Source organism: Callithrix jacchus, chromosome 1 (assembly GCF_049354715.1).
Source record: "Callithrix jacchus isolate 240 chromosome 1, calJac240_pri, whole genome shotgun sequence".
NCBI lineage: Eukaryota > Metazoa > Chordata > Mammalia > Primates > Cebidae > Callithrix > Callithrix jacchus.
Window position 1 is genome coordinate 187,788,245 of NC_133502.1, and position 23,485 is coordinate 187,811,729.

At 47.4% G+C, this 23,485-nt stretch overlaps 1 protein-coding gene and 1 long non-coding RNA gene across 2 annotated transcripts in view; both read right to left on the bottom strand.

Moving 5' to 3' along the window:
- Window positions 1-4,688: 4,688 nt before the first annotated feature.
- Window positions 4,689-5,659, bottom strand: LOC144577281 (uncharacterized). Its single transcript, XR_013520754.1, has 2 exons — window positions 5,299-5,659; window positions 4,689-5,132 (listed from the first exon to the last, which is right to left on the bottom strand). It is a non-coding gene; the product is annotated as an uncharacterized LOC144577281 (long non-coding RNA).
- A 2,215-nt stretch (window positions 5,660-7,874) lies between these two features.
- The window catches only part of SAMM50 (SAMM50 sorting and assembly machinery component), a 40,289-nt gene continuing 24,678 nt past the window's right edge, over window positions 7,875-23,485 (bottom strand). The window contains exons 11-15 of the mRNA XM_008979951.4: window positions 23,269-23,339; window positions 20,722-20,789; window positions 15,378-15,524; window positions 14,270-14,411; window positions 7,875-8,069 (exon numbers count right to left, since the gene is read on the bottom strand). Of these exons, the coding sequence (XP_008978199.1) occupies window positions 8,024-8,069; window positions 14,270-14,411; window positions 15,378-15,524; window positions 20,722-20,789; window positions 23,269-23,339 (474 nt within the window). The 3' untranslated portion in view covers window positions 7,875-8,023. The remainder of the gene's footprint in view (window positions 8,070-14,269; window positions 14,412-15,377; window positions 15,525-20,721; window positions 20,790-23,268; window positions 23,340-23,485) is intronic.

Genomic DNA, 23,485 nt, shown 5'->3' on the forward strand with positions numbered 1-23,485 from the left:
AATACTCAAACTGAAATCTGTACGTGTAAATGTGAAAATGGACCTCACGTTTAATGCAGAATTTAATGCCAGCCCTTGCTCTTTACAGCATTCTCCCATTTACAGCCATGCAGGAGAGACATGCATATCTCCCTCCTACTAGAACCCACTGGGATTGGCAGACTCCTACCCACCCCACAGAGCCTAGAGACCACACACCCACCTCTGCCCGTCTACCAACCCCCACTGCCCCCTCCTGCCACTTCTGACCTCTTTCCATGTGCCAGGCACTTCGCTTTAATTTCTCGATACTGACAGGCTACCCCATTTCACAAAGGATCTGTGGCAGGAAGGTGAATACAATTTAGATCCAAAAATAAAAGGAGGATGCTTAAGTCCCAGCTTAACTCTCAAGCAAAAAGGGAGCCCCTCCTTATTCAGGCCCACGCAAAGCCTCTCTTGTTATGGGCATTCTCCCAATTACGCTATTGCAAATCACAGAATGCTACCTGAGGAGGACCCTGAAAACTGAAATAATTCACTTTGGATAACGATAGATCAGTGGTCCCCAAAGTGCGGTCCATGGCCCCCCGGAGATCCTGAGGCTCCTCCAGGGAGGAGCTTTTAACCATCAGGTTAAAACCATATTTATAATAATGCAAAGACGTTACTTAGTTCCTCGGTTCACTGGGTTGGTATTTGCTCTCATGATGCAAAAGCAGCCGTGGGTGAGCGTGCCTGCGCCCTCGCAGAAAATGGCAGAGGCACCAAACCCCAGTGGCCACTGTATTCTTCACCACTGCACATGGGGAGGGAAAACAAATGACACTTTCGCTTACAAATGAAGCAGTAAAATGCTCCATGTCATTATATCTCAGCCCTTTTAACCTGTGTTCAAGTGCCCCAGGCAGGGAGCAATTCTGCTGCTCACAAGGGCTCATATTTCTCCACAAAAGCCCTGGGTGGTTGGTTCCAGACACGAATTTCCATTCTGTTCATGGAACATTGTTTTTGTCTAGAAGAGTGACTAACAAACTATGGTAATTCAGAGGTGGGTATCTGACAGACATCATTTCCTTGGAAACGGATGACGTGAGCTTCAGGGAAAGCAGCTGAGTGTTTGCTGCCAGTGATAAAATGCAGGCTTCAAGTGAAACTGGAATTTTTGGAAACTCGGATCCACCACCATGAGCTTGGCAGCTTTCCAATACAGAGTTCCTAATTTCCAGTGGTCCCACTTCCGGTGTTTTGACTTTACAATAGTGCGGAATGGTGGCAATTTCTATGTATGTAAGGCACAGTGTTCAATAAACTGCTCACGATCTTCAATGCTGTCTTATAAAATAAACTTTGTTTTAGATGATTTTGCCCAACTGTAAGCTAATGTAAGTGTTTTGAGCATGTTCCAGGGAGGCTGGGCTAAGCTGTGATGTCCAATAGGTTAGGTGGACTTAATGCATTTTCGATTACAATATTTTAAAATCACAATGGGCTTATCAAATGTAAGTCAAGGAGCACCTGTACTTAGACTTTCCTGATGCAACACGTGTTGATATTAACGTGACCTTTTACTTTGCATAATCAAGACCTGTTGACATTTGAAGATTTGCATAATTCAGGGAAGGAGTATATCGCAAATGACCAGCCTATCGTGTTACCAAAGCAAGCCTGGGTAAACAGTCCAGTCACAGTGCCAGGTACATGAGTGGATCTTATTGTAATACATGTGAAGAAGCCAGAGATAGGGTTTCAGATTCCACACTGCAACTCATCTCTCAAAACCTTTCACTAGTTGAATTTTGGTGAAGTATCGAAGAATACTCAATTATCTGAAAAGGCTTCTCAAATACTCTCTTTTCCAAATGCGTATCTATGTGAAGACAGAGTTTCTTCCTATACATCAATCAAACAGCTTCTACTGCAACAAACTGAACAGATGCAAGAATCCCTCCGGTTTTGAAGACAGATATTAAAAGATCTGCAAAATTGCAACCAATGCCATTTTCCTCACTAAATTTTTTATTTGGGAAATATATTTTCATAAGATGTTATTTAAGTTAGGATATGCTGAGTCTGGTTTTTGTTTTCTGAGACAGAATTTCACTTTTATTGCCCAGGCTGGAATGCAATGGCTTGATCTCAGCTCACTGCAACCTTTGCCTCCCAGGTTCAAGCAATTCTCTTGCCCCAGCCTCCCAAGTGGCTGGGATTAACATGCCTGCCACCACGCCCAGCTAATTTTTTGTATTTTTAGTAGAGACGGGGTTTCACCTGTTGGCCAGACTAGGCTGATCTTGAACTCCTGACCTCAGGTGATCCACCCGCCTCGGCCTCCCAAAGTGCTAGGATTACAAGTGTGAGCCACTGCGCCTGGCTGAGTCTGTTATTTTAAAATAGTTTAAATTTCTCAACTTTAATTTCTAATATAATAAGAATCTTTTTTTTTTTTTTTTTTTTTGAGATGGAGTCTCACTCTGTAGGCCAGGCTGGAATGCAGTGGCATGATCTCGGCTCACTGAAACCTCTGCCTCCCACATTCAAGCAACTCTCCTGCCTCAGCCTCCCAAGTAGCTGGGACTACAGGCACATGCGACCATGCCCGGCTAATTTTTTTATTTTTAGTATAGACGGGGTCTTACCACGTTGACCAGGATGGTCTCAATCTCCTGACCTTGTGATCTGCCCACCTCAGCCTCCCAAAGGGCGTGAGCCACTATGCCCAGCCTAATATTACCTTTATAAACAAAAGCTCTTTGGTGGGGGTCCCTCAATATTTTTGACAGTGCTAAGGAATTCTAGGGCCAGCTAGTTTGAGAACTGCTGTTATACACATTCACCTGATGAGTCACTAAAAACATTAAAAAGGAGGCAAAGGAATATGTAGTTTTTATTACTGGGTTTAGAACACTAGGTGTTCTAACTGAAAACAAGTTTTAATAAGCCATCCGGATGTTGTGAAGGTCATCAACTATCTTTGTATTTGTAAATGAGCACTGATGGTTCGAGAGAAAATTTCAGAGACAGCATCATAACTGGATTCAAAACGTGCCACATCTCAAACGACTCAGGCAGAAGAGAAGATGCCTGCACTTAGAATAATTGCTGAGGACTCTAATTAAAAGTGGCTCTAGGCTGGGCACGATGGCTCACACCTGTAATCCCAGCACTTTGGGAGGCCAAGGCAGGTGGATCACTTGAGGTCAGCAGTTCGAGACCAGCTCGGCCAACATGGTGAAACCCCATCTCTACTGAAAATGCAAAAATTCACTGGACATGGTGGCATGTGCCTGTAATCCCAGCTACTTGGGAGGCTGAAGCAGGAGAATCCACTTGGAGGCAGAGGTTGCGGTGAGCCGAGATCCTGCCATTGCACTCCAGCCTGGGCCACAAAAGCGAAACTCCATCTCAAAAGTAAGTAAACAAATGAATGAAGGTAACATTAGTCTATTCCATCTGTATTTCTACAAGGTTACATACTCAGGTTGGCCACTGTCCTCTACCTTGCTTTTCTTCACTGGGACAACAGGGACTGTGCCTCATATTCACAGTAGCCCAGTATCTGAGCCACATGAGAACTTGCTCAAGGTCACATGGCTGGTGAAAGAGTTGGGATTCACCCAGTCGGAGTCACAGTCAAGGAGCCACTGTTTGACTTCTTGTACATAATATCCCAGACAGGCAGAACAGTCCATTTACAGAGTTAGAAATCCTCTAGCCTTTCCCTTGGGGATAGAAAGACTGTGAGTGGCATCTATTGCTGAAAACGCCAAAATCTCCTTTGATGGAAGAAAAACCTGAGGAAAGCAGTGACTGGATTTGGCAAGCAGTTCTGGCAGGGCAGGAGCCAGGACGCCTGACCTGGGACTCACTGCTAATCCACTTTCTCTCTTTTTCTTTTTATTTTTTTGAGACAAGAATCTCATTCTGTTGCCCAGGCTGGAGTGCAAAGGCACAATCTTGGCTCACTGCAACCTCCACCTCCTGGGTTCAAGCAATTCTCTTGCCTCAGGCTCCCGAGTAGCTGGGATTACAAGTGTGAGCCACCATGCCCAGCTAATTTTTGTATTTTTTAGTAGAGACAGGGTTTCACCATGTGGGCCAGGCTGGTCTCGAACTCCTGACCTCAGGTGATCCGCCCACCTCGGCCTCCCAAAGTACTGGGATTATAGCCACCACACCGGCCCCACTTTCTTTTTTTTTGAGACAGGGTCTCACTCTGTCACCCCGGCTGGAGTGCAGTGGTGCAATCGTGGCTCACTGCAGCCTTAACCTCCTGGGCTCAAGTGATCCTCCCACCTAAGCCTCCGGAGTAGCTGGGACCCCAGGTGCATGCCACCACGCCCAGCTGTGTTTTTGTAGAGATGGGGTTTCACTACACTGTGCGGACTAGTCTCAAATTCCTGGGTTCAAGCAACAATCCTCCCTCCTCGGCCTCCCACAGCGCTAGCATTACAGGCGTGAGCCACTGCGCCTGGGCCTCATCCACTTTCTGACAGCTGTTCCCCCAAAACTTACCTTCTCTTTGAACATGTTCAGGTGTTTCCACTCCTGATCTGTCTGAGCCAGGGAGAAGTGAGCCAGCCAGAGAAGCCACGAGCGCCTGGGACGCCCACGTCTCAGCTCCAGCCTACTGCTGCGGGTAGGAATGAACGTTCTTTGTCGAATCCAGTTTCTCGAGAAGCTAGAAATTTGCACTTCTGAGTACAACGTGATTTTAACACTGTTCGTTTTATTTAAAACACAGCTCACCAGTTTTTGTTCTTTGGACTAAGGAATCCCCTTTCCTCTCCTCTTCCGTGATCTTTAAACATATGGTGCATTTGCACACATCTAACTGTCCCAAAGGTAAATTTATCTAGTCTTTAAAAAGAGAGAATTCAGGCCGGGTGCAGTGTCTCACGCCTGTAATCCCAGCACTTTGGGAAGCCGAGGCGGGTGGATCACAAGGTCAACAGATTGAGACCATCCTGGCCAACATGGTGAAACCCCGTCTCTACTAAAACTACTAAATTTAGCTGGGTGTGGTAGCGTGCGCCTGTAGTCCCAGCTACTCGGGAGGCTGAGGCAAGAGAATCGCTTGAATCCAAAAGGTGGAAGTTGCAGTGAGCCGGGATCGTGCCATTGCACTTCAGTCTGGCTGACAGAGCAAGACTCTATATCAAAAAAAAAAAAAAAAAAAAGAGAGAGAAAATTCAGAACTTAAAGTGAGTTCCTTGCCTAAGGAGCTGCAGGGGCATTGCGGGGAGGACATAAAAGTATAGGCCCTTTGCAGGAGTCACCCTACGGGAAAATGTGGCCTGCCTTATGGCAGATCCTCACCAGGTGACTGTCCTTTGTCCTTGTTGCGTTGGCATTTGGCAGAACGCTCTGCTCCCTTGCTGGGTCATAAGACTTGTAGATGACAGCCAGGTACACAAGTGCCTTGTGGCACTGCGAGGCAGGCACACCACTAATGTACACCGTTTGTAAAAGGCCATGGTGTGTATACCGAGAGCATCACAAATTCATGGTAACAGAGGAGTGATACATCACAGCTGTTCTTCCAGAAGCACCGTGAAGATTAGGTTCACCAAAATCAATCTCCTTGTTACACGTGGAAGATGACGGAGCCAGGAGGCTTCCGGTGTGGACCTGGCAGCATTCTCTGGCGGGAGAGGCCAGCCGGTTTCATGGCCCATCCCTCGCCGAGGAAAAGAAGAGGTTAATTGAACAAATACCCAGCTCTCTTCCAGTCCAGAACATTCAAGTATTTAGAGAAGAAACAGAATAACATTAAGATGGAAAGAATCACTGAGCTAAGGGAGGATTTCGTGGGGGATTTTGTGAGGCTTTCCACCTTTTTCTGCTCTCTAAAATGGCAGCTATGCAATTCCTTCCCACAGTGAACTCGCCTTATCTTTGGTCTTTCCTGGAAAGCACTTTAAGAAGTGCCTCTGGCTTCATGCTCCAGTCTGCCCACTTATGACTCTCACCTTCTGACCCAGGGTGCCCACTGTTTTCGTGTGTGGAGAAGCAGCCCCCTGCAGAGTCCACCTGCAAGTTAAACACACTGCAGCCGCACGAATGACAGCTGGCCCCCGTGAGCTTTAATTAAGGAGCTGGCTACGGAGACCTGGGGTACCCCGGACTTGCTTCATTAGACAGGTACCTTTTCACAGACGCCCCTTTTGCTGGTTTCTCCATGGACGTGGCAGATGATTTCTGAAGGATCATGGTGCTGAGTGTGTATTATTCCTTTTCACTGTTCTAAGTTGACAGTCTCAACGCGACAGTGTTGAAACCTGAGTTCCTGATTTTGTCAAAGGCACAAATGTGAAACTATAAAGAATAAATCATTTAGGGGGAAAAAAGGACTTTTTCCTCCCATGTTCCTATTAAAAGAAAGGCAAAACTGTTTCATCTTTTTCTTTTATGAGATGGAGTCTCACTCTGTTGCCCAGGCTGGAGTGCAGTGGCGCAATCTCCAGTCTCTGCAACCTCTGCCTCCCAGGTTCAAGCGATTTTCCTATCTCAGCCTCCCGAATAATTGGGATTACAGGTGCTTTTTTTATTTTTAGCAGAGGTGGGGTTTTACCATGTTGGCCAGGCTGGTCTTGAACTGCTGACTTCAAATGATCCACCCACCTCGGCCTCCCAAAGTGCTGTTTGCACAAGCCACCGTACCTGGACAAAATTGTTTCTTTTTATATATTCTCTGCAAACCCCCTGCAGCTTCTGTAGGCAATGAGAGCGAGACAGTCCTGGGGCACCTGAGTGTGGCCCGGGGATAGCAAGGGGCCCGGACTAAGGCCCAAATCTTCAGGTCACTTGGCAAAGACATAAATAAGTCATAGGGAGGACTGAAAGTGATGGGAACTCAGCCCCAGCTCAGAGAGAGAAACAATCGGAGAGTAAAGCATCTGCAAAGGCCTGTGGGGCCCCTGCAACACTAGACTTTTTCACGTGGTGCCACTTTTTAAATTCAAAGGAGGGTTAACTTTCTTCAAATACTTTTCTTCATGTGTGACTAATTTAACGAGATCCCCAAAATATTAGAGATACTAGTGTGAGGCAGGATAATGTCCCGCAGCCCCACCCAGCCACAGATGCACACCTCCTAATCCCCGGAACGTGTGAAACTGATGATAACGTGACACGGGGAGTTACGGCTGCAGGCAGATTAAGGATGCCCATCGGCTGACCCAGAAATAAGGCCCCTGGATTACCTGGACAGGTCCAAGGTCGCCAGCAGAGATGCAGAGGAGGCAAGAGGGAGAGATGGGGGCCGCCACATGGCTGGCTTTGAAGACAGCGGTGACAGAGGTGATGTCGGCCAAGGAATGCGGTACCTCTAGCTGCTGGGGAAGGAGGGGGATTCCCCCTTAGCGCCTCCAGGAGGACACAGCCCCGCAAGACCCATGCTGGACGCTGATCTCCAGACTACAAGATGATTGGCATGTGTTGCTTTCAGCCCCCGGGTTTGTGGTTAACTGAGAGCAGCCCCAGAAACTGCACCCACACTCATTCCTGCTGCCATTCACCTGTAGATAAAATACCAGGTTCCCTCTTTGCCTCAGTGTCCCTAAGATTATACAGTTCAGGTATTTCTCCCTCACCACTCACACATTCAAATGGCTCGAGCCCTGGGGCTCCAGGCGCCCACTGCTGTGGGGCCTCCTCTGACACCAGCCTGTGCATCGACGGGATTTTGCCCCTTGACAACGGCAGGACTGAGTTTTCCCTGGGGCCAAGCTCCCTCCTGCTGCCCAGCTCTGAAAACATCACGCCTGGTACATGGGAACCAAACGCAGACTGGCAGACACTGGGCGGGTGTGTGTGAGAACTCAGGCAGTCCTGGGGAAAGGCCAGGCGGGACAGGCTGGTGGGTGAGAGCAAACCACATCCACGCTGCCTCAGAGTGTGTCTTTAACATTTATTGATGGGGTTTCCCACGGGGATTGCAGCCAAAGGATCGCAAAGCCGTGTTTCCTCGAGAACAGTACGTGACACGGGTGCCTGCCTCGCTGCTGCCCAGGTCCCAGAACTCGTCCTGTAGAGGCACTGGCTAAAGGAATCTTATCCCAGCTCCAAACTGGACGCCATCACATATCCTAAAAAAAGAGGGAGAGATCAGATGCTGTGGCTGCTCCGCTAGCCGGGCCATCTTCATGACAACTCAGTGAGCCTGCGCCTCTCAGAAGGTGCCGCCTCCCCTTCCCTCCTCCTCCTCCTGTGGCTGCCGGCCTCACCCTCACCGGCCCAGCTGCTTCCTCCTTTGCTGCCTAAGAACCTTCACCAGCTGGTTAAGCCCTTGGAGAATGGAAAAGGGAAAGAAGGAGAGACCCACATCCTCCTGCACTGCTCGCCCCTCCCCTCCTTTACTCCTGCACTGCTCACCCCCCCCACTCCTGATGGGGAGTACAGAGGGCCGGTGAGAGGCGAAGCAGAAGGGAAGGATCAGGAGGGACAAGGCGGGTAGTGAGGATGGGGGAGAGGCAGGGAGGAGAACAGAACTTAGGGTCTGCCCAGCCTCCAGAAGGTCGTCGGGCTTAGGAAGCCAGCAGTACCCACAGCCCTGCAAGGGTTTAGCCTGCCCACTTCTTAGACCTGATCCTGACCCCAGGAAGGAAGGACACAAAGGTCACACTGGTTGCCACGGCTGCTGTGAGCTGACCCTTTGCAGGTGTGACCCCACACAGCAGTAATCACCTGCTGGCAGACCACCAGGCCCATTGTCGGAGAGGAGCAAACAGGCTCCAGTTACATGGCTGAGAAGTGACAGGGAAGGACTCTGGACCTGGCTCAGGGCCACCTACAGGCCTTGCTCTTTCTGACACACTGCCCTGCCCCAGCTCGGCTGAGGATGCACAGCTGGGGGGCAGCCTGTCACCCTGACTGTGCCTACAGCAGCTCTGTCTGCCTGGAACCTGTGCACAGAGCAAGGCCAATGCTGCCCATTTGGGACAAGGTGGGCCTAAACCTAGGGACCTCAACTTCAGGGAAAATGATATTCAGAAGCCCACACAGCTGCAGCCAGGGCATGGCGGCACACACCCTTTTTGCAAGCTGTGGGCAATTTCTAGAAAAGACCAGCCAACAAGAACGGCGCCTTTATTCATGCCACTGGTGCCCACCCCCAAGCTGAGGATTTGGAGCACATGAAAACTGGCAGCAAGTTTTTCTTCTTCAACCTGACTCTGAGCAAGAGAACACAATATCTGATCCATGAAGAGATTCAAGACCGATACTCATGAGCGCCCTGGCCGGCCTCCTGCAGGATGAAGGGTGCTTACTAACCAGCCCTAGCAGCGCAGCCATCTCACTAGAAGCCAGGCCTGCGGCCCCTTTGTGATGACAGTAAGCCACACCCACGTCCTTAAAACACAAGAATCCGCATCAAAACCCAGACTGTATTTGCACCATTTAGCTGTGTCAGATCTAAATGGTCTGTTTTTATATCGTACACCCTCGGCTCCTTCAGTCTATACGTTACTTAGAGTAAGCTAGAAGCTAAAACGGAAGTCAAGCTCTTGGCATATATGATTCAGAAAACAAGCAAGCATTCCAGCAAAGGCCCATTCACTGTAACTACAAACAGATTCAACAACTTCACAAGCATAGGTTTATGTTCAGAGACCACAGAAACATGTCACAGAAAAAAATACCCACTACCAACATTCAAAGCAACACTGCGAAGTTGCACACCAGGGCAAGCGAGCCCTGGCACCCTCCAGAGACAGAGTCTCGAGCACCCGCCTTCTGCTCTGTCCCCCATCTATCCCCCTCCCCCACGGTCACTGTCTTGGTGCAGGGCTCCTGGTCAGCTCCCATGTTCTTCTCAGCCAGCACTGCCAGTGCCAGCACAGGGTCTGGGGTGTGATGTTCGGAGGCTTCCGAAGAACTTGGAGTGTGAGGCTGGCGGCCAGGAAGCACCCAGCACGTGGTCTTTGAGAAGGTCATGCCAACAGCACCCTCGGCACATTGCCCCCATCTCCCACCACATGCCAGGAGCTCTCCACTGGGCTCACTTCCAACACCAGGTGCTGTTCTAGTCACGGGGACCTCAGTGAACAAGGCAGATGAAGTCCTGAGCTCAAAGACCCTGGCATGGGGTCTTTGAGGTGGAAAAGGCCAGTGGGGCTGGAAGGCAGAGACGTGGGAGCTCAGGGCCTGGGCCTCCCCACTCCCCCTTCTGTTCCCGACACTGCACACCTGCACAGCTTTGCCCCTGCCTTTGTTAGCCAGGAGCACTGTCCCTGCGTGTCCTCTGCAAGCACCTGGCTGTCTTCCAGGAAGATTCATCTCAGGAGGACCCTCTCAGCACCTTTCCCAACCGAGATGGTCCGCTTTCCTGTCTTCCCCACTGCTAACTGTGAGCTGCCCTCCCAAGCGAGCCTGCCTGATTCAGAGACCACACTCCCAAGACACAAAGTGACAGAACACTGTTAGATCCCAGGGACAGTGGTGCCATCAATCATGTGCGGCATAACATTCAGCAAACACCTCAAAACTGTTTCATCTTTGCGAATGTCTGAAGTCCTATTTAGAGGGTGCCCACCTCAGTTATGGGGGACACCTGTGGATAATTTCTACACACACGATGCCCCATCCTGCCAGCTACCTAGTTTAGAGATGAAGATGAAATCTGGCAACGTCACTCCAACTTCACAAAATTACAATATTGATGACCAACTTCAAACAAGGTCTCACACTGAGTGAAAGTGTCCTCCACTCGGGATGCCAGGCTGACCCCATTTGGTGCTCACTGTCCATAATAAACATCTGCTGAACAGCTGCCACCTGGCCTGGGGGCAGAGACGCCTCCCTACAGCCTGGTCTTAAATGTCACAGGCTTAGTGTGCTGCTTCCTTCCAGAAGAAACCATATTTTGAAAGTAATCTCTGAAACATATTTTTTAGATCCAACCTGAAAAGCCTGAAGTAAAGCTGAAAGGTAAGTGTAACCACTTTCTATGAAAATTATTCCGGAAAGGGTCAATTCAGCTAAGCTCCGAAGAGCCGCCTTGACTTCTCAGGGCACACTGACACCCAGTGGCTGCCAACAGCACTGCAATGGTGGTGACAGCAGCGTGGGGGGCTCAGACCCTCCCTGCCCCAGACCTGCACCGTGACGGGTCCTCAGAGCAGCAGGGAGTGTGTCAGAGAGCAGTCTCTAACGCTCCACTCGCTCCAACACCCCTGGAGCCCCCGGCCTGCAAAGTCAACCACTCAAAAGCAGCCACTTAAGCCAGGTCCTGGTGCAGAAGCGTCACAGCGCCTCTGTGCTACCCGCAAGGATTCTAATGAGCAGCTGGCTGTGAGGCCAGGGAGCCCAACGCTCCCATCTGCAGGGGGAGTAAAGGCTAGGCTTCACAGAAAGAAACTTGCAAAACCAGCCTCATCTGCTGAAGAGGTAAAGGTGTGGAGTTACCTAATGCAGTCTTGCTCCAAAAAAAGGTGCCCATTTTTTCACTTCATCATCTCCAAAATCAGGACGCATCATCCCGTCTACGGCTTGTCACAAACTGTCTGTCAGGTGAGTAGCTGCGCCAAGATGATGCTGAGGGAGGGGCAACGCCTCCCAAAGGAACCTGTTCCCTTGTGCGAGGAGCTGGCCACGCCGGGTGTTATCAGCAGCAGAGCGGCCCAGGAAAAGTCACCACTTCCCAATCACAGGCCAGGCGGTGTGCTAAGAGCTCCGCATGCGGTAACGCACTGAGTTCTCCACACTGCAGCGCAGTCACTGTCATTATCATCCAGCCTCTGGGCATGAAAATGGATACCCAGAGGTTAAGCAACTCACCCCGGGGCCACACAGCCACACAGAGCAGCCAAGCTGGGCCCCAAGCCCGGGCAGCTGGGCTCCCAGGCACACACGCATGCAGCCTGCGGACTACACCCTTTCCAGCTTGGGCTTTGTGTGGAGAACAGGAGAGGCGTGGAGGTGAGTGGGAGCTGGTGGTCATGAGAGCAGCCACCAACATCTGTGAAGGCATTGGAAGTCCCTGTCATCACTAGTGAGCTGCAGCAGCCTGGCAGCCCCTGCCGTGTCCCCAGACGCAGAGCAGATGCTGAACAGCCTTCTGGCGAGAGTGTGAAGAGCAGATTCCGCTAAAGAAAGAACCGTAAAGGACCTGGAAGACAGATGCAGACTGCACCTGAGAGACGATGCTCTCAGAAACACGTGTGAATGTGGCTCCCCTTTGCAAAGCACCCTCCCTACATGCTGATGCGGACAACAGGGAGAGTAAAAATGATACAGCATTTCCTTCAGCCAGCACAAACTCCAACCTATTGGAAACCGGGTTAAGGCTCAAACAGCACCACCATTTGGTGGCAACATAAAGGAAGACACAAAAATGAAGAGAAAAAAACACAGGCTGGAGTGCTGTGGACTGAACATTCGTGTCCCTGCAAGATTCAGGTGCCGAAGTCCTAACCCTGACAGAATGCTGCTGATACCTGCAGGCAGGCTTCTGGGAGGCGCTGAGGTGCAGACGAGCTAATGAAGATGGGGCCCTCATGATGGGATTAGGGGCCGCGCCGCATAAGAAGAGACATCAAGAAAAACAAAAAGGGCCAAGCACAGTGGCTCATGCCTGTGATCCCAGTACTTTGCGAGGCCGAGGCCGGCGGATCACAAGGTCAGGATATGGAGACCATCCTGGCTAACACGGTGACACTCCATCTCTACTAAAACTACAAAAAATTGCGTGGTGGTGAGCGCTTGTACTCCCAGCCACTCAGGAGTCTGAAGCAGGAGAATTGCTTGAACCCAGGAGGCAGAGGTTGCAGTGAGCCGAGATAGCACCACTGCACTCCAGCCTGGGCAACAGAGCAAGACTCGGTCACAAAACAAAACAAGAGACATCAGGGCACTGGCCTGTACTCTTCTTCCTCCCAGTGAGGACACGGAGGCAAGGCTGCCATCTGCAAGCCAGGAAGAGAGCCTGCCAGCAACCGAATCCACCTGCACCCGATCTTGGACTTCCCAACCTCCAGAACTGGCAGAAACATCTGTTGCTGAAGTCGCTATTAAATACTCCATGGTATTTTGTTACGTCAGCCTGAGCTGGCTGAGATGTGCTATAATGAAAACACATACACATCTGGATCTCTTCAAATTCACACAATGCAGCCAGGCACGGCAGCTCATGCCTATAATCCTAGTACTTTGGGAGGCCAAGGCAGGCAGATGGCTTGAGCCCAGGAATTTGAGGCCAACCTGGGTGGGCAATGTGGTAAAATCCTGTCTCTACAGAAAATACAAAAATTAGCCAGGCGTGTAGCCAGCTACTTGGGAGGCTGAGGCAGGAGGATCACTGAGCCCAGGTCAAGGCTGCAGTGAGCCATGATCAGGCCATTGTACTCCAGCCTGGGTGACGGAGTAAGACCCAGTCTCAAAACAAAAAAAAACAACGTGTTTTGTTTTTTTTTTTTTTTTTGAGATGGAGTCTTGCTCTGTCGCCCAGACTGGAGTACAGTGGTGGGATCTCGGCTCACTGCAACCTCCGCCTCCCTAGTTCAAGAGATTCTCCTGCCTCAGCCTCTTGAGTAGCTGGGACTACAGGTATTCAATACCATGCCCAGCTAATTTTTGCATTTTTAGTACAGATGGGATTTTACCATGTTGGTCAGGATGGTCTCGATCTCTTGACCTCATCACCTTCCTGCCTCAGCCTCCCCAAGTGCTGGGATTACAGGTGTAAGCCACCAGGCTGAGCCAAAACCAAACATTTTACGCAATGCATATAAGAAATAGAATTTGTTTCTATAACTGTGTAAATAGCCCTATGCCATATTCATCCATGTAATATTTAGTGAATCTTTTCTCAATAAAATAAGGGGTGGAGAAAAGCTAGGATTGGGGGATTCCTCTGCTGCAGAGTGAGGGGTTCTCAAGATTGAGTCCTCTGTGGCCAGGAACAAAGCTTTGCTCACCCCGACTTTCCTAGAGTCCCAGGCCTGCAAAATCAACCACTCAAAACAATGCCTTCTGTTTTCAGCACACAGGACCGGTATCACCTGTCAATTCCTCCAGCCAGACCCTCGCAGGGGCTCCCGCTGCCTTGGAAACAAGAAGCATAGAGCGCCTGAGGGAGGGGCAGGAACGCGTCACACTTGCTCCCCGAGCCTAGATGAAGAAAAACCCACTGGAGGAAAATACCTGTGTTTCCATGATTTGGCTAATGATTTAATTTCCCTAAAAATCTCGAACCTGAAAAGCCACTGATGAAATTAACCATGTCCAAAACAAAATAAAATGACTGGAGAGAATGATATGGTTGTGGAAAATAATTCCCAGCACGTACCTGTCGCCCGTCTGTACTCCCATGGGGATGCAGTAATTAAGTTCCAGCCGCGCAATGTTGCCAAGCCTGAGGACGATCCCGGCCCCATACGACCAGCGGATGCACTCAGCCAGCTTCCGGATGTGAGCTTTGGGGCCCTCCCCTGAAAAGAGGAAGATGTGTGAGCCACAGTGCATGCCTGTCCTTCTGAGCTCTCCCAGACAAGCCCTGGCTCCTGTGGCTGCGCCCTGCAGCTAAAGCCAGGCCTAGAGATTAAGGAGAACGCCTGAGGTAAGATTAGGACCCAGGTCAAGGGAGGGCTAGGGACCATACTTTCTCATGTCTGGAATAAGCCACACCTTCTCAATCCTCTGGGCCTGGAATATTCTGTTCCCTCTGCTTAGGATGACTATCCCCTGACCACCTGGGAAGCCCCCCACTCTTTGAGTCTCAGCTTGGAGACTTCCATGCCTTCTAGGAAGCTTTCCAGGCACCCCTAGCACCCGGGCATCTGCAGGGAGTCTCCTCTGGACCTGAGCTCCCTGGGGAAGGCACCCAATCCTACTCAACTCTGTGGCCATCACAACTGGCGTATTAAATACACACACAGATTTTTCTTCATAAGAGCACTGGACGATTTGCTTCATTTGCTCAACCAGCCACTTAATGCTGGGCACCATATTAGGTGTTGTAAGAATATTTTTCAAGTAAGGCACAGTCTCTAATGACTATGTAATCTAAAAAGACGGACACCTCTTTGTGCACTGTGCTTTTAAACACGAGAACAGTGCACTACAATGGTTTCTTTTTTTTTTTTTTGAGACGGAGTTTTACTCTTGTTACCCAGGCTGGAGTGCAATGACACGATCTCGGCTCACTGCAACCTCTGCCTCCTGGGTTCAGGCAATTCTCCTGCCTCAGCCTCCCGAGTAGCTGGGACTACAGGCGTGCGCCACCATGCCCAGTTAATTTTTGTATTTTTAGTAAAGACGGGGTTTCGCCATGTTGACCAGGATGGTCTCGATCTCTTGACCTCGTGATCCACCCGCCTCCACCTCCCAAAGTGCTGGGATTATAGGCGTGAGCCACCGCGCCCGGCCAATGCTTTCTTTAATAGTGCAAGTTTTACCATAGTTGAGGTTGCAGAGGTTTCCGGCGTTGAGAAAGAAGTGTGTTCGGAAAAGTTCTCCAAAGCCCCCCTGGCCAGGCCGGAAAGGTAACGGGGTGTAGAGGTGCAGGCCGCCAGCCCAGTACGCTTCTCCACCTAGGTAGTCTCCTAGGCAAGGGAGGGGTGCAGAACAAAAACAACGTCGGACAAGGTTAACACAGCATTAACTTCCCACAGTTTACAGAAACAAGATTTTTGTCCTGCGCACGACGCCATGCAGTGCTCAAGTCTGCAAGGAGCTGTTTGCATTCCTGACACTGACCGCCTCATTTTAAATCAGCTTGTGAAACAAGCCTCCGGGCTTGTTTCACACCTTGATTTGACTGAGGAGGAAAACAGAGCCAATGTGGCTAAGGAAAGAATGAGCTCTGTCACTTATCGTGTCTGTGAAATGCTCTGAAGAAGCGAATCTTATGACAATTACTTTATCCACAGATGTAGATTACCAAATCACTTCTACCTGCAAATGAAATGCATTACTTGGCAAAATTTTCTTTTTTGAGACGGAGTCTTGCTCTGTCACCAGGCTGGAATGCAAATGGCACAATCCTGGCTCACAAAATGAAATTTTTGTTTTTTTTTGAAACACAGTCTCCCTCCTTTGCCCAGGCTGGAGTGCAGTGGTACAATTTTTGGCTCACTGCAATGTCCACCTCCCAGGTTCAAGTGATTCTCCTGCCTCAGCCTCCCAAGTAGCTAGGACTGCAGGCATGTGCCACCACACCCAGCTAATTATTTTATTTTATTTTTAGTAGAGACGGGGTTTCACCACATTGGCCAGGTTGGTCTCGACCTCACGTTATCCGCCCGCCTCAGCCTCCCAAAGTGCTGGGATTACAGGTGTGAGCCACCTCACCCAGCCGAAATGCATTGTTTTGCAAAATTTTCAAGACCACAATATAGAGAGACAAAATGCAGAAAACATCTTTGCAGTGTGTGGAAACAGCTGCTCACTATTAATCAAAACACAGAGGCTGTCTGCCGCCCACCGCACAGGGAGACTGTGCTCCAGCTGAGTGTCTGGAGAGAAGAGGTGATTTTCAATGGTTCATGACCACTTGGATTTAGGTTACTTTTGCCAAAATTTAAGCCTATCCACTGAGAGCAGGTATTTGCATATTTCTAAAAATGCTCCCGTCAATTCCATTTTAAACTATAAGGGGGAAAAAAAAACCCTCCAACCCAAATGTTTGTTGCAAAATACCACTTATAAAGTGTCTTAGTCTCCTCTAATACAAAATGACAGGCCATGAAATGGGAAAATACTGGTGTCTTCAAGATTAACTTCAAGGAACGAACTGTTGATTCATTTAAAGACTTCAGGCCAGGCGCGGTGGCTCAAGCCTGTAATCCCAGCACTTTGGGAGGCTCAGGCGGGTGGATCACGAGGTCAACAGATTGAGACCATCCTGGTCAACATGGTGAAACCCCGTCTCTACTAAAAATACAAAAAATTAGCTGGGCATGGTGGCACGTGCCTGTAATCCCAGCTACTCAGGAGGCTGAGGCAGGAGAATTGCCTGAATCCAGGAGGCGGAGGTTGCGGTGAGCCGAGATCGCGCCATTGCACTCCAGCCTGGGTAACAAGAGTGAAACTCCGTCTCAAAAAAAAAAAAGACTTCAGTCCCTCACAATCCAGAGGAAGAGGGAAAAAAAGACACCAATCCCTTTCAAGACTCCAGCTCTGAAGGAACAGAGAAGGAACAAATTACAGGAAATGACCTTGTTTTTCGTTTCCCAGAAACCGCTCCTCCTCTCTTTTCTTAAATAACGGATTTTATTCTGATCATAAAAGTTAAATACACTCATTGTAGAATATCTGATCCACGTAAAGAGGAAAAAATAAAAATATTTTCATGTCTACCGTTTGGAAATAAGCAGCGGACATCCTGGTGTCCTGTCTTCCAGTGGTGTATAATGTCAATGTAAAATCAAATCAGCGAGCAAATCAAATGTGGCTCCTTGTATATCATATATATAGTTTCCAGTCCTACTTTTCTTCAGTTTTAATATAAACACTTTCTCCTAATGCTTCATCTTCCTTGAAAATAGGATTTTTATGCCTGAATAACAACATAGGTGGACCAACTTGTAATGTTCTACTTCTCTTCTACTCTCATACTGGTTTCTAACTTCTTTATCATGGATGTAAGCTATGATCAGTTTCCTGGCACACACATGTATTTTTTAAGCCTCTATTGTGTATGCATATAGGAAATTACACACATCCTAAGTGTACAACTCAATGAATTTTTTTTGAGACGGAGTTTCACTCTTGTTACCCAGTCAGGAGTGCAATGGTGCAATCTCGGCTCACCACAACCTCCGCCTCCTGGGTTCAGGCAATTCTCCTGCCTCAGTCTCCCGAGTAGCTGGAATTACAGGCACGCGCCACCATGCCCAGCTAATTTTTTGTATTTTTAGTAGAGATGGGGTTTCACCATGTTGACTAGGATGGCCTGGATCTCTTGACCTCGTGATCCACCCGCCTCGGCCTCCCAAAGTGCTGGGATTACAGGCTTGAGCCACTGCGCCCAGCCAACTCAATGAATTTCTATATGTGAAACGCACCTGCCCGGCGAGCACCAGGACCAAGAAACCGAGCACACCCCACACGCAGGCCTTGCCCTCCCTTCTAACCACCACCTGCCGCCCACACCACGTGCAGCCACTGCCCCGCCCTCTCACAGCACAGGCCAGCCTCGCCTGCCTCAAGCTTTATACATGCGATCACCCAGAAGGCGTTTCTCTGGGTCTAGCTTTTTGCCCTGACATGTTTCTGAGATTCACTCATCATTCAGCAGGTGGCTGTAATTTGTTCTTCTACATTACAGTGGAAGATACCACTAATTATCTGACCATTTCCCATTGTTGATGGGCATTTTGGTTTCCAGCCTCCAGCTTGGGGCTATCATCAATAATATTATTAACAATTTTTGCACATATATATTTTAAGGCTCTTGATACATCAAACTGCTTGCACAAAAAATTACAGCAATCTACATTATTGCCCACAGAGTGTGGCCAACCAAATGCATGGAGCTGGTTAGTGGAACACCACCATGCTTACTTCTCAGGGAGGTAAAGGCCCAGCTATCATAGACTCGGCATATCACACTCGCTTATAATAAAAAATGAAACAAAACCATCGGCCAACCAAATGCATGGAGCTGGTTAGTGGAACACCACCATGCTTACTTCTCAGGGAGGTAAAGGCCTAGCTATCACAGACTTGGCATATCACACTCACTTATAATAAAAAATGAAACAAAACCATCAAAAATGTAGGTTACTTTTCTTAAAAATTACACTCTAATGAAGCATTCTAAATGCAAATGAAAAGAAATAATCTATACTTTGTACAAAAATTTATGCAAAGTGCATAAATATGATATAAAAATGGAACCAACGAAAGTGTTAAAAATTTTAAGAGAGCCCAGGCATGGTGGCTCATGCCTATAATCCCAGCACTTTGGAGGCCAAGGCGGGTGGATCACCTGAGGTCACGGGGTCAAGACCAGCCTGGCCAATATGGTGAAACCCTGTCTCTATTAAAAAAATACAAAAATTAGTCGGGCACAATGGCAGGTGCCTGTAATCCCAGCTACTCAGGAAGCTGAGGCAGGGAGAATCACTTGAACCCAGGAGGTAAAGGTTGCAGTGAGCTGAGATTGCACCACTGCACTCCAGCCTGGTGACAGAGTGAGACTCTGTCTGAAAAAAAAAAATTAAGAAAATCAGGGGAGAATGCTTACTAATGGAATAATATGCATCCACTTATATGATGTTTCAAAGTTTTCATGGCACGTCGAGATACATCTGACGGATGTTGCATGTCAAAGAGGGTTTCAGGAAACAGGAATCCCACATACCGCAGGAGGGCATATAAATGAGACAACCTTCCCAGAAAGCACAATAAAGCACTAAAAATACTCGAAATCCTTGGATCTGGCCATTTCACGTCTAGAATTTTACATTAAAGTAAAACTTACAGATGAGTACCAAGATTCAGTTAGAATACATTGTTTTATAATCATAAAAGAAAAAAACCACAGACTCAAAGTCTGCATAGTGGGTTGTAAGACAAAACACGCAGCCATGAGGATAAGAAACTTTCTCTCCTTCCTCACAAACGCAACGCAGAACACAAAAGTGTGCAGCCACTCTGGAAGCTCGCCTGGCAGTTTCTTAGGAAGGGAGGCCTGCTCTCAGCGTGTGATCCAGCAACTGTGCTCCCTGGCATTTGCCCAGCTGATGTGACAACTTGTGTCCACATAAGCTGTCCACAGAAACCTGCACATGAATGTTTATAGAAGCTTTACTCATAATTGCCAAATGCTAGAAGCAACCAAACTGTCCTTCTGCATCTGAATGGATAAACAAACTGTGGTCCATCCAGACAAAGGAATATTCTTCAGCAATAAGAAGAAATAAGCTATAGGCTCCCAGACAGACACACAGACACTGTAAGTGCATATTACTATGGAAAAGAAGACAACTTGGAAAGGCTACAAACTGTATGCTCCCAACTCCCAGACTTTCTGGAAAAGGCACAACTATAGGGATGGTTCAAAGACCTGCCGTTCCCAGTGGTCTGGTGGGAGGAAGGAAGGGATGAACAGGTGGAGCCAGAATTTTTAGGGCAGTGAAGCCACTTTGTGTGATCTGGAACAGTGAACACAGGACATCATGTATTTGTCAAAGCCCACAGAAGGTACAACAGCAAGGTGAACCCCCATGTAAACTACGGCCTTGAGTTAACAAGGTATCGTAATGCTTCACCAATCCTAACAAATGAATCATCCTAACACAAGGTGCTAACAAGAAAGGAAGCCATGGGGGTTATATGGGAACACTCTGTACTTTCTGCCCAATTTTTCTGTAAACCTAAAACTGCTCTAACAAATTAAGCCTATTAACTAAATATGATTATAGTATGCCAGCAATATAAAATATGTAGCTGTTAAAAATGACCTTATTTCCCATAAACGTATACTGTTATAATATTGTTACAAGGGGTGGTGAGAGAAATGGGTTTTAAAACTAATATGTAAACAAAGTTCTCTCTGGCCAGGACTGCGAGTCATTTCCATAGAGTTTTGGCTTAGATACATTTTCTCATTTTCCCACAATTAGTAAATATTCTACACCTACTTCATGATAAGTTCTGTGTCAGGTGCTAACTGTACCACCATGAAACAGGAATGTCTATTATGCTGTAATTTAAACAAACTAACAGATACATGGTTTCCAAACTGAGCCGTGAGCCCCTGTAGCCCTGGCACCGTGACGGGAGAGGACAGACCTTCGCTCTGCGGCCCGATGCTGTGCATGCTGAATCCTCGGACGCTTGTGGGTCCCCCGAGGTAAAACCTAGGATAAAATGGCACGAGTCAGAGGAGAGTCATGAGGTGAAAAACAACACGACACTCGGTACGTGCAGGAAGCACAGGTCAGGCTCACACTCAGTACTGGGTTATCCACAGAGTTTTCACAAGGCAAAACCTTCGAGGAAGACCAGGAAGGTGCAAGCTATGGGGGAATTTCATAAAAATCTAAACCCCTAAGGAGATGCTTCAAACCGCTGGAGATGCTGGAGAGACACAAGACACAGAGAAAGACACTAGGAGAGGGGGCAGAGCAAGCTCTCCATCACAAAGGAACCATCTGCTGCCTGTGAGAACTCATGACATAGTTCCTTTCCATGTGGGCCTCCTACCGGCTCACGATGCAATATTAAGTGAAAAAGAGCAGGACACAAATTATTTAATAGTATAATCCCAGTATTACAAAAAGGTGGGGGAGCTATCATACTGGAAACAGACCGAAAGGGAATTCTTATTAGATTTATTTTTAAATATGTGCGCCTCTTGTTCCCTAATGAACTGGGTTATCACATGCTCTCCAACCATATCTGAATAATATGAAAAGCATGAATTAAAAATTAATTACATAAAAATGCATCCACTTTCTGAAAAATTGAACAGCATATTAGAACCAGATTTTAGATCATGACAATTACTAAAAAACAAATTTAAATGACAAGAGAAATTCTGCGTAATCTTTCCAGCCAAGAGGCAGCCAAGGATGCAAGCCCAGCGGGTGCCCTCAGAGCCCTCTGACCCTCGAGGCCGTGGGAACACCCCACAGGTCTGAAATAGCACAAAGGGAACAGGGCGCTGCTTGTTCTGGTTTTCCTACCACATAAAAGCCTTTATGAATTTTTTCATTTTAACTGGAGTTTTAAAGCCTATAAATATGTTTTTACTACTTGGGATTCCTAAGCAAGGCTTTTCTGAAGACCCTATTAACATAAATTGCAAACACAAACAGCAATCTTCATTTTTTAAGAAATGATAAATCAGGCCAGGCATAGTAGCTCATGCCTGTAATCCCAGCATTTAGGGAGGCTGAGGTGGGCCTATCAGCTGAGGTCAGGAGTTTGAGACCAGCCTGGGAAACATGGTGAAACCCTGTCTCTACTAAAACTGCAAAAATTAGCTGGGTGTGGCGGTGTACACCTGTAATCCCAGCTACATGGGAGGCTGGGGCAGGAGAATCGCTTGAACCCAGAAAGTGGAGGTTGCAGTAAGTCAAAATCATGCCACTGCACTCCAGCCTGGGCAATAAATAACGTCTCTGTCTCAAAAATACATATATATAAATAAAATAAAAATGATAAATCAAACATATTGAATTCAAATGATCCAGGGTGCACATAACATAACAAATGAAACAGCTCTGCCAGAGCATCCTAGGCTCCGGGGTGCCCTAGGCTCTTGGGTGCCCACCATGGCTGTTTCAGTGGCTGACTTCCCAGGCCCTCGGTGCTATACCTGCCCACACCTGCAGGCATGCTGGAAAGAGATCCACTAAACATATTCACGTGCAAAATTTTAACTTATGAACACACATCTCCTTATTTTTATTAACTACATAGATTTGGAATGGTTGTGCTAGAATGTAATCATTTTCTTACTGCGGAAGTTATATAAGGCAGTTTCAAATTCTTTGCTATTTATCAGCAATGCTACAATGGACATCCTTCTACACACAAATCTTTACACACTTATAAAAGTATTTTTTGTAAATCAGATTCACAGAGTTTTGTGAAACTATGAGGATCCAGAGTTTACAAATCTAAAATTGTTCTACTTCCAACTACCACCCAGAAAGGCTGAACCAGTAATTTTAACTAATGCAGGGTTGAAAAGAAAAAAAAGGTTTTGCCCTAGAGGACAGTATTTCGAAGCAACAAGAACAAGTTCACACCCTGCTGGTGAGGGTATAAATTGCTGTAAGCTTCCTAAAAGCAGCACCCAGCAAATACTATGAGCTTTACACTGAGACAGTAAGTCCACAGAAAATAAACAACAAATTATCTTAAAAGTTATTATTCAGTGTTATTTATAAAAATCACAAATTAGAAACAACTCAAATATCAAAAAAAATACACGGTAGGCTAAAAAGTTATGGTATATGCAAATAATGAAACATATGCCATTCAAATGCTGCTTATAAAGAATTTCTCATTATTTGGTGAATGATTTCTCTAATTTATTCAATTGTTTCTCCATTTTTATATTTCTGCAATGAGTATAAACTGTATTCCTTCATAATCAAAAGGGAACCATGTATTTTTTAATATAATAAAGTAACTTCCCCAAAAAAAGCAAAAAATATTAAGTATGAGGTATACCTGATACTTCGAAATTAGCTTAAACATAAATACTAAAGTAAAATTTGAAATACTTCTCTCCTAAATAAACTTCTCTAAATATCTTATAAAAAACAACCAAAAAAATCCAAAGGAAGATATCTGCCAATTACCCATTCATTGATGAGTACTTACCTATCGGCAATACTCGATGGCTTATCACCAATGGGTACCAACATTCCACCCCAGAGAGACGCTGAAAACACCTGTTCAAATAGAAACAAACGGCTGTTTTCTCCCAGCATTCCTTTCACTCCAGGGAGTATCACCATGCACTGAATGCCCGTGGTGTGCAGAGCCAGGGTGCAAGGGCTGCAAGAGCGCCTGGCTTGTTCAGTTGCAGAGCTGCACT